Source organism: Mustela erminea, chromosome 9, assembly GCF_009829155.1.
Source record: "Mustela erminea isolate mMusErm1 chromosome 9, mMusErm1.Pri, whole genome shotgun sequence".
NCBI lineage: Eukaryota > Metazoa > Chordata > Mammalia > Carnivora > Mustelidae > Mustela > Mustela erminea.
This window is the reverse complement of record NC_045622.1, coordinates 59,727,779-59,738,618: the sequence shown is the minus strand read 5'-3', so window position 1 is coordinate 59,738,618 and position 10,840 is coordinate 59,727,779. Positions and strand designations below refer to the sequence as shown.

Sequence of the window (10,840 nt, the reverse complement as noted above, 5' to 3'; positions counted from 1 at the left end):
TTAATGTTATGTCTTCTCCATCTTTCACTCTTGTGTTAAAGGAGAGAAATTTCATTGGCTGAGGGGTGGGAGGAGACAGAAGAAATAAGAGCTCCTTTGGGAAGACAGACATTATGGGAGAATTCTAGAGGATCTGGGTGGATGCTAGAATTCAGAAGAAGTTTTCTGGGTTGGGGGGAGGGTTAGTCAAATGTCAGGAACTTACAGAACAGTGTGGCAAAAAGTTACTGTAGATGGGGAAGGAAGGAGGTGCTAAGCATTACCTCAGATTTGTGGTACATGTCTCAGCTTTAAAACCGTTGCAGGGACCTAAGATCTAGGCTAGAGTTACTTTTTCAATTTGCTTTAATGTACATACTGAATGAGCTAACTTACCATATATTTTGTGAGGCTGAATTGGGCATAAGAGGATGAGTTGAGGGATGGCTGGGAGCTTTCCAGAAAATTTCCATGAACCAACAACAACCTCTTATTTCCCAAAGGATTCTGTGGTGTCAAGGAGGAGCCAAGGCTAAGACACATGAAATCATTGCATGTTATTTTATAATAAAATGTAACATGCTGAAAATAAAGTCAGAGTTAGGATATTGTATGAATTTGTGATAGGGGAGAATGACCAAGACTTCACATAGCAGGTGAGATTCTGATAAAGGCTCCTAGTTTAAAATCAGTAAGTTAGGGCTTGGTGACTTGCAGGAGAATTGCTTTCTGGAAAAAAAGGCAAGAGTGAGACATCGGTAGAGCATTAGGAAAGACAAGATAATGTATAGGCCAAAATAAAAACTATTATTATGCTTTTGGCAAGAGTAAACAATAAATATCCTTAGAACTATAGTAACTCAAGGAATGGTAGGTGGTGGTCGGGGGGAAGTAATCAACTTAATTCACACAAAATGAATTTAAAATTGCAGAGACTAAATCAGAGCAACAGACATAATGGCCTAAACACAAGAAAAGTAGTGACAGCTGCAAAAAATGTGAAGGGTGACCAGAAATAGAGTGAGAAAAAGATGACATCTGACTGTGGATGACAAAAAAGGAGCTGGTAGTCGATAACTGAAATCTCCCAGCCTGAGGGTGGGAAGGGGAGGGGCAAAATCTAACAAGAGGCACTGCACTGACTTGGGGACACTTGTGAGGAAATGCATGAACGGAATTACTTTTGAGGGAGTCATTGCTAGGTTGCTTAGGGAATCCTGACCTCTAGGCCTTGAGTCAAATTTTCACATCAAGGCTCGAGACCTTCATATTTTACAAGTTAGTGTGCCATATCGTGGCAAATTTAGCTCTCAGGCACTTCATTGCCCCCATGCATTGATCAGAATTTGTCCTGTGAACTATTTTCTGATTTGGGTTTATGTTTCCACAACAGTTATGATAGGCAAATGATTACTTAGTTGCAGGTTGTCAACAGCACTGGTCCCTGAGCCCTGTAGCCTCTCTTTATGCCCCTCAGCAAAGGAAACAGAAGCTGTTCCTGGTGCTACACCTTTTACCCAGTCTGTGAGTCAGTCTGTGTCTCAGTCAATAACAAACATGCATTTTTAATTGATCAGTCTCATTTCCTCTTTCTCGCCTTTAACTCTTACTATGTCTTTCACACCTGTCAAGGATGGTGATGATGGGGTTGTGGGCAGAAGATATATGTTCTTTATCCCTTAGGGGTATAGATTTCAATTTCTATGTTACCAGTTTAAGACCATTTAAATGGTAACAACTTCATAATTGACACACACATGTGCTTATGCACACCCAGATACAGGTCTGGGTGACTCAGCTTAATTTTTTTTTTTTAAAGATTTATATGTTTATTTCAGAGAGAGAGTGAGCACAGGAGGGAGGGGTGGAAGGAGAGGGAAAGAGAATTCCAAGCGGACTCCTCACTGAGTGCAGAGCTCTACACAGGGCTCAGTCTCAATGTCCTGAGATCATGACCTGAGCTGAAACCAAGAGTCAGATCTTAACTAGCTGAGGCATCCAGGAGCTCCTCAGACTTTAAATAGATGAAAAAAAAGACTTACTTATTATTGATAGACAATACAAACCATGTGAGCAAAATAATATCATGATGACCAGGACATTCTTGGAGATTTAGAGGTGATGTCATTACCAGGATGAAATCCTTATAGTGTCTTCTCACTCTCTACCATTGAAGACAAATCCCACGTTATTAGGTTTCTGCTTCCTGTAGCACCATTTCCTTCCTGTCCTATCCACGTGGAATTCTCAAAGAAGATGGCTTCAGTCTGATTAGAAATGAAAAGAAGTGAAACAGCAAGGGAGGATAGATCTAATTCATGCCAGAGACAACTCCCTGAATCTGAAGCCCATGCCATGGAATCTTCTGCTACTCGGTGCACGGAACACATGCTAGCACCCTTCCCCCATAACCTCTCAAACACCTGTATTTCTTGAGACAAATTGGTAGATATATGAAATCTGCCAGACAGTTGTCTGTTGACTCTGAGGGAGTAACTTTTGCTTCAGTAAGTGTGCTGACTATTAAATGGATTAAAAAACAGTGGAGGCACACCCAACCCTGCCCTAATTTACTTATTTTGCTTCCTTGTGATGTTGGATAGAGGCATTATTACTATTTTGAGAAATATTAAATTGTGTGTCCTATGTAATCCTTTTTTAAATTTTAAAATTTATTTTTAAATTTAAATTCTATTAGTCAATGTACAGTACAATCTTAAATGATTGGAGAACAAAGAAGGGCTGTGGCTTCCTCCCTATAAAACTAGCTGAATAACAGAATGATACATTGTCACAAACTCCTCACTCAATGCCTAAGACATTTACAATTCGTCCTTTTTTATTATTATTATGTTATGTTAGTCACTGTACAATACATAATTAGTTTTTGATGTAGTGTTCCAGGATTCATTGTGTATAACACCCAGTGCTTCATGCAATACATACTCTCCTTAATACACATCACTGGGCTAACCCATCTCTCCACCCCCCCTCCCCTCTAAAACCGTCAGTTTCTTTCTTGGAGTCCATAGTCTCTCATGATTTTCTCCCCATCCAGTTTCTCCCAATTCACTTTTCCTTTCCTTCTCCTAATATCTTCCATGTTATTCCTTATGTTCCACAAGTAAGTGAAACCTTATGATAGTTGACTTTCTCTGCTTGAATTATTTCACTCAGCATAATCTCTAGTCCCTTCCATGCTGATGCAAAAACTGGGTATTCATCCTTTCTGATGGCTGAGTAATATTCCACTGTGTATATGTATCACATCAGAGTATGAACTCTGATTCTGTCACACTGGAAGTGTGCCCTGTCAAAAACTGTAGTGAATTGGAGATAAAATGATCTAAAGTATAGTGATGGAACCGCTATGACTATAGAGACCATTAGTCAGTGAAAAAGAATCTTTTCCCCTTCAGAGTTTGTTTGTTTGTTTGACACAGAGAGAGAGCAAGAGAACATAAGCAGGGTGACCTGCAGAGGGAGAGAGAGATGCAGACTCCTTGCTGAGCAGGGAGCTCAATGCAGAGTTTGATCCCAGGACCCCCAGATCATGACCCAAGCCAAAGACAGATGCTTAAATGACTGAGCCACCCAGGTGCCCCTAGACCTGAGTGGAAGCAAAGGAAGTGCTTCCTGATGTAATTCTCAGTGAATGCATGAGTGAAAGCAAGGAAGTGTTTCCTGATGTAATTCTCAGACTAAAACCAACAGAAAAGTGGACCCAGCATTTATGAGAATTGGCTCTTTAAAAATCAACATGACCTGCCAGTGAATCTTCTACCACTGTTTTCACTTAGATGGAAGAGCTACACCAAACCAAAACCCTGGGCCCCCAGCCAGAACACACTCTTGTGCTGTGGAAAATATACATAGTCAGATGTAGACACAAATAAAATAAAATGGTAAACCATTTTTCCCAGACAAGCAGACATGTTTTACTTTAAATGGGCACATAGATAATAAGATGCATAGTTCTATATTTTATTACCTAACACTATTCTATTCTTGCAATCAAACTGGTGCTTTATGGGAACCATTTCTCTCTGACAATGTGGGCAATATGACCATGAGCCAGATCTGACCCACAGAAGATCTACTCAAGTTCAATAGCTCACTATGCCTGTGGCAGTCACTGCTAACTGAGGGAGACTTACACTGAAACCATCACAGCTCCTGTACTGGTAGCCAAAGAAATCCTAAATCTCTGAACTTTCCGGATTCTTACCCATGCTTCAGCTTTCATTGAAGGACATGTCTGGGAGAGTGACAAGAATTTCAGGGAAGACTGGCAAAGAGCACTGAAACTTTCCTTTGTGGAGTGGACAAAGAGTAGCTAAAAGAAAAGGTGAATAAAGAAATTTGGCATAACTGAGTTGAACAGGGGACAGCACATACAAGGCCAAGGAGAAATATCTATGTAGGGGTATGTTGGCTCTATATAAAGAAGGAACCTAGGGATCATGAATATATTGCTAAGATTGTTCATATACTGGCTGGATATTTGTACAAAATTGTTCCCAGAGACCCATTTCAACCTTACACCTTATAAATCCTGAAGTGGGGCAGAGTGTCTCTGAGAGAGGGAAATGACAAGAACATGGGGCTTAGAGTGTACATGGAAAGAAAGCTGTGAATTTTTGTTTTTGAGCTCACAAAATCTGTGGAAAGTTATTGGTGGTGAGAAGAAAGAAAAAGTGAAATCATGACCACATACTAGTCTTGGAAGAACACACTTGTGTTTAGTGACCAAGCAAGATGCCAGACATGAAGGAACCTGACATTGGCCATGGTTGTTCTGAATGGGAGTTGGGTAGCCAGGAACCTGGAGGCCCACCCGGAACTCTATTCATTGTAGGTATCTATTACCTCTTGCCGCCTCCACAGCTCCTGGGAAACATTCTCTTGAATGTTTTGCCAGACCATTTTGGAGAGGAATTCACCCCCTTAGGTGCAGGCTCCCTGGCAGGAGATGGTGACTGGAGCAGCTAAGGCCCTGGCCCACCGAGATCTGGTAGCGTCAAGTCACCAGGAACAGCTTTGATTTTCAAATAATAGCAATGGCAGTGGTGGTACTAATAGCAGTAGCAACAATAATAAGGGTAATAATAGTATTCTGCTAAAGAATTCTTCAGTAATTGCCTTCAGTTCTACTTTTCCATTGCTTCTATACTTGTGAGAACCCCAGGAATTATATGTTGAACTGTTTGTGTATGTGTGTGTGTTTACACCATTTCCCCATTCAATTTTTGTATGAAGTAAAGATTTTGGCAAGAAAATAAAAAACAACAGGACAATGAAAGGCATGTGTGCCTGGGACATATACCTGGAGAGAACATACACTTGTGGGCTCTTCAGGTTAAAGCTGAAGACATGGGGGGGTGGTGTCAAGAGAGAGGATGGTGTCGTGGGACAAGAATCCTCCAAACCAGATGATTATATGGGCCTTGGTGAAGAATCCAGCGAAGATATAGGATCTGGATGGAGGTCGAGTACCAGTGTGGGGCTTCTTCGAAGGAAAATTAACCCAAGTCTTAAAATGGCAAGGTCTAGGCAAGGACTGTAATTCTATTCTCCTGATAAGAGGGAAGAATTTTCTAAAAGCTGCTTGTTTGTCACAAGACCTTGTGAGGATAGATTAGGGGTGGGAGGGGTTGGAGGTCCAAGCAAGGGATGACTCTTTTTGAAATCAACTCCAAAGAACTAGCCTTGGGCTCTATGGAAGAATTTTATGGTTTAAGTGGTCAGAGCTGCTGAGGAATGTTTACATGCCATCAAGAGAGACCATGTCCCAGAGGGCAGATTTGCTGCAGTATTTAGAGAAGGGGCATCCTTATAAAGTGCTCAGAGAGGAGGGGATTTGGGTGGGGAAGATGGACGAGGAGAGGCTGAGAAGGCAGCCCAGTGCAGCAGATGAACTCCACAAGATCAAAAGGAAAATGAAAGAAATTGCATAGAGCAGTTGGGGAAGATAGATCACAGGAATATTGGTAGGGCTGGAGGTTAACTCGGGATTATAAGCAAGGCTGTAATGTGTTGAACAGGGCAGTTAGGAGATTAGCCTGGCTGTGGGTGTTGAGTAGATTAGGGATCATGCTGATGCCACATTTACAAATCTCTACTGGTTACCCATGCCTTAGTGTAAGATACCCACTCTACCCTCATGTGCCCAAACAGTGAGGCCCCAGGCCAATCTCTCCAACTCTGTTCCCTCCTACTCTTCTCCTAAACATCTCTCTTGGACCATGTCATGACTTTCTCTAAAGAAAATGTCAGATTTGTTTTTTATTTCTTTCTTTTTCCTTTTCTCTCTAGTCTCTAGTTTTGCACCTGCCCTTCCCTGCTTCTGGGAACTTATTTCATCAAATGACTTATGCCTGGCTCCATCTTGTCTTTGAGGTCTCTCTTCAAGTGTAACTTCCTTTAGGACTTCTATCCTTATATATTTTTTTTCCCTCTAGTCCCTTGCTACCATATCATCAGATGCATTTTTTTTCTTGTCATGTTACACCCGTCTGAGATTCTCTTCTTCATCGATTTAATTATTAGTGTTGGTCACCCCTGCCCCTAGAATGTGAGCATGACAACACTATATATGCTGTTTGCTTTTCCAAGATTCCCAGTTTTTAAAACAATGCATGGCATGATTGGCCTCAGTAGATATTCATTTTCTTATTTTTTTACCTTTTTTTTCTCCATTTTTCTTTTTGAGCGGGAGAGAGAGCGCATGAGCCTGGGAAGAGCGGCAGCAGAAGAGGGAGAAGCAGGCTCCCAGCTGAGCAGGAATCCTGATGTATGGCTCAGTCCCAGGACCCTGGGATCATGACCTGAGCCAAAGGCAGACAGACACTTAACCAACTGAGCCACCCAGGTGCCCCGATATGTGTTTTTTAAATATGTGATGAATGACTGTTAAACTGTTAGATGACCATGATGATGAGCTTGCACTGATGTGATAAGTCTCCAGACAACAGTTGGAACAGTGAGCATGGAGGTCAAGTGAAAGTGTGGAACAGCCATGAAGGAGAGGAATCAAAAAGTCTTGGAAAGTAATTGTCTAGAGAAGATGAGAGAAAGGCAGGAGTGGAGGCAATTGTTGCAATCACTATCTGGTTTGCTGGGAAGATGGAAGGCTGTTTGCTAACATTCAAATTGCAAATGTCCCTGACTCTGAGAGGTTGCAGTGTGAACACACAAGGGAGACGAGCACCAATGCCGTCAGAGTATGGACCCTGAGCCGTTCCCTCAGACCATGCCCACAGCTGAAAGGAAGTGGGATTGCTGGCTGTGGTCAAAGTTTCCTCGCTTTTCTTTCCTTTCATTTACTTACTCTCTTGAATAAATCTTTTGGGGATTGAATCACACTTTTTTTTTTTTTTAAGATTTTATTTATTTATTTGACAGAGAGAAATCACAAGTAGGCAGAGAGGCAGGCAGAGAGAGAGGAGGAAGCAGGCTCCCTACTGAGAAGAGAGCCTGATGCGGGGCTCAATCCCAGGACCCTGAGACCATGACCTGAGCCGAAGGCAGAGGCTTTAACCCACTGAGCCACCCAGGCACTCCCCCCACGTTTTTTTTTCTTTTTTAATATTTCTGTACCAAGTGTTCGCATCATCACAGCTTGGGTCTGAGAGCTCATTGATCATCAAGTCTGTCATGGTAAACTAGATTCTGGCACCTTAGCAATTCTTATCCATATTTTGTTGTTGTTGTTTTATTCTGTTTTTCTCCATTTTATTCTTTTGATCATTCTGCTACTTTAAAAAGATATTTTTCAAAGACATTTCTCCAAATGCTGTAATTCAATTAGCTCTTTATGAATGACAGAGGTTGTGATAATAAAAATTCTGCATCTTAGAGGCTCCACAGTAAACTACCAAGCATAGTGGCAGAACAATCCACATTTTAAATGTAAGTTTTTTTCCAAGATGAATTGATAAAAGTTTTCACTATCTCAAAGGATTTCTTTTCTAATAGCAGAAATGCAACATTAATTTATTGAGTTGAACTCTTTAAATTTTAGTGTACCTTTGTAAATATGCAGGGAGATTATTTCTTAAACTGTTTTTTTTTCCCTTTCCTTTTCTTTCTTTGTGTGTGTGTGTGTGTGTGTATGTGTGTGTGTGTGTGTGTGTGTGTGTGTGAGATTGGTGAGAAACAAATCAACCAGCTTCCTGGAGCTCAAAATGTGAGAGTAATAAACTCTGAAAGAAAAAAAAAGATAAATAAGTCAGTCCCTCTCTCCTCAGAAGTGTGCCTTGTTTAGACCAATGAATGCTTGTTTGAGATGCACTATGCCAAAGTACCTTAAGTGACAGGGGCAGTAGTGTGTGGAATTCTATCAGTGAAGATCACCTCTGCCTCATTACATATGAGGAATAGTTAAGCACAACAAGGCAGTGGATCCAGCATATGCCAAAGACAGCTGCCTTAATCAATCGCTATTGCCACAGAGCCTAATATTCTCTCCATTGAAAACACATTTCTTCCCAATACTCAACTGTGCATTTTCTGACACAAGAAGTGAATACACAGTATTGGCCAGACACAGTGCTATATAGTCAGAGTGGAAAAAAAGGTACTCAAACAAGTACATGCATTTTAATAGAACTCAGCCATAATCGTGTAATACTAGTTCTCTAAATTACCAGTTTTTACCTGCCCTGTTTCTGAACTGATGCTACATTGGAGTCTTTTCTTCTTACAAAAACTATAAAAGCATGAGCCCCATCTAAGTTTTAGAAAAAATGGTGACCAGGAAAAGCTGTGGCTTCTTTTATATCCAAGATGAATGACTGAATGATATCTTGCAAACATCTGACATAATGCCCAACAGATTTATAATTCTTACCCCTCTTAATTCTAGTCATGCCTCATGGTCAGCCCACAAGGTCACCTCAGGGATAATGGGGTTGGGAGCTTGAGATAGGAGATGCCTAGTAGACGGTGGGGAAAGGACAGCAGAATCCCCCTGATAGAGCCTTCCAACGTTATCAGAGACCCAGATGTCCATTCTGCTGACCCTCCCTTGTCCAAACCCCACCCCTGGTGGTGACAACCCACTGTTGACCAATGGTCTCATTTCATTGGGAGAAGCAAGGGCTTGGAAACAAGAAATGAGGAATAAAAGGCACACAGAGAAGTAGCACCACAGACTCACTTCTGGCACATTACTGGTCACCAGTAAGCTCCCAGACACCATGGTGCTCTTTACTGCTGAGGAGAAGGCTGCTGTTGTTAGCCTGTGGGCCAGGGTGAATGTGGAGTTGGTTGGAGGCGAGGTGCTGGGAAGGTAGGCACTGGAGGGGGAAAGAAAGGCAGAAAGTATTCCTGGAGGGGTATTGGTCAGTTTTCTTACCTACTCTGACTTCGCATCTTGTTTGTGACTATGAACATCCCATAGGCTCCTGGTTGTTTATCCATGGACCCAGAGGTTCTTCGACAGTTTTGGCAACTTATCCTCTGAGTCTGCAATAATGGGCAACCCCAAGGTCAAGGCCCATGGCAAGAAGGTGCTGACCTCCTTTGGAAATGCTGTTAAACATATGGATGACCTCAAGGACACCTTTGCTGAGCTGAGTGAGCTGCACTGTGACAAGCTGCATGTGGATCCTGAGAACTTCAAGGTAAGGTCTGGGCATGCCTGTGCTTTGTTCTTTCATCCTAGATATTTACAGTGTAGATATGTTATAAAACACAGGTAGATAAGTCTGATCCATAAAAGCATTTCTTTGGGACATTATATTTCAAGGAAAGGCTTGATTTGGGTAGTTAGGTTGTTCCAAAGATCATAGGTAAGGCCAAGCAGGGTAATTACTGTGACCAGTGGAGGCCACTGGTCATCTTACATTTCTGAAAAAAATACATGTGTGAAGAACACTGGCCAAAATTGAGTTAAATGTTTTTGGCCGGGAGAATACAATTCCAGCAAGAATATCTTACTTTTGGTAACTGAAGTTTTCTCTAAAAATGATGAATACATTTCTAAATGATTCTTGAGTTTAGAACCAGGACTAAGCAAGACAAAATAAGATTAATCTTTTCAATGGACAATTCTGTCCCCTGCCCCTTTTAGCAGTGATGAAATGCTCTTGTATACATGGTTTAAGATTCTTTGTCACGGGAGGGTCCAAACAATTTGAATGAATATATTATCTGGGGACTAAGACTATCTATAGTAAGGCTCCTTGCAGTCCTCTAATCCTACTTTTAAAAAAGACAGAGTTTCTAGAAAAGAGAAGCCATCCATGGCAATGTTTTGGGCTCAGAAGTTGAGCGCAAATGAGAGAAAGATAGATCACGATGGGTGGTACAGGGCTGGGAGTCATATTGATGCCAATGTCCGGCATATCATGGTATACATTTGTGGGATCAGGGTCTTGAAAGCTGCTCAGTCTTTTATCAGGAAGGAAATCAATGTGGCCAGCTTGAAGCTTTCTGTTCACTAGGCACTATTTTATTTTTATCCTACTCTTTCCCCAGCTTCTAGGCAACATGATACTGATTGTCTTGGCAACCCACTTCAGCAAGGAGTTTACCCCCCAGATGCAGGCTGCTTGGCAGAAACTGACAACAGCTGTGGCTAATGCTCTTGCCCACAAGTACCACTGAAGCGCCAATCCTACTGGAGGGCCTGAGTTTCAAGAGTCTGTCTCTCGAAGACAGGCACAGTGCCCTGCCTCCAGACTTACCTGCTATATGATAAAACTAAAATAAAAATTGTGCTCTGTAATGAATTTCTTTGTCTTCTCTCTCTGTCTTTACCTTTTATGTTGATTCAACAAAGGAAAGCACTTCTTTAGGGAGGGGGTTATTTGGGGGAATAGAAGATTCTGCAGATTTGAGTGGTTTCAAGGGGCGG

At 41.7% G+C, this 10,840-nt stretch overlaps 1 protein-coding gene across 1 annotated transcript; it reads left to right on the top strand.

Moving 5' to 3' along the window:
• Positions 1 to 9,092: 9,092 nt before the first annotated feature.
• LOC116598518 (hemoglobin subunit epsilon-2) lies at positions 9,093 to 10,715 on the top strand. Its single transcript, XM_032357426.1, has 3 exons — positions 9,093 to 9,271; positions 9,383 to 9,605; positions 10,462 to 10,715. Exons 1-3 carry the CDS (start codon positions 9,180 to 9,182, stop codon positions 10,588 to 10,590), a joined length of 444 nt encoding a protein of 147 aa, XP_032213317.1. The 5' UTR covers positions 9,093 to 9,179; the 3' UTR covers positions 10,591 to 10,715.
• Positions 10,716 to 10,840: the final 125 nt, after the last annotated feature.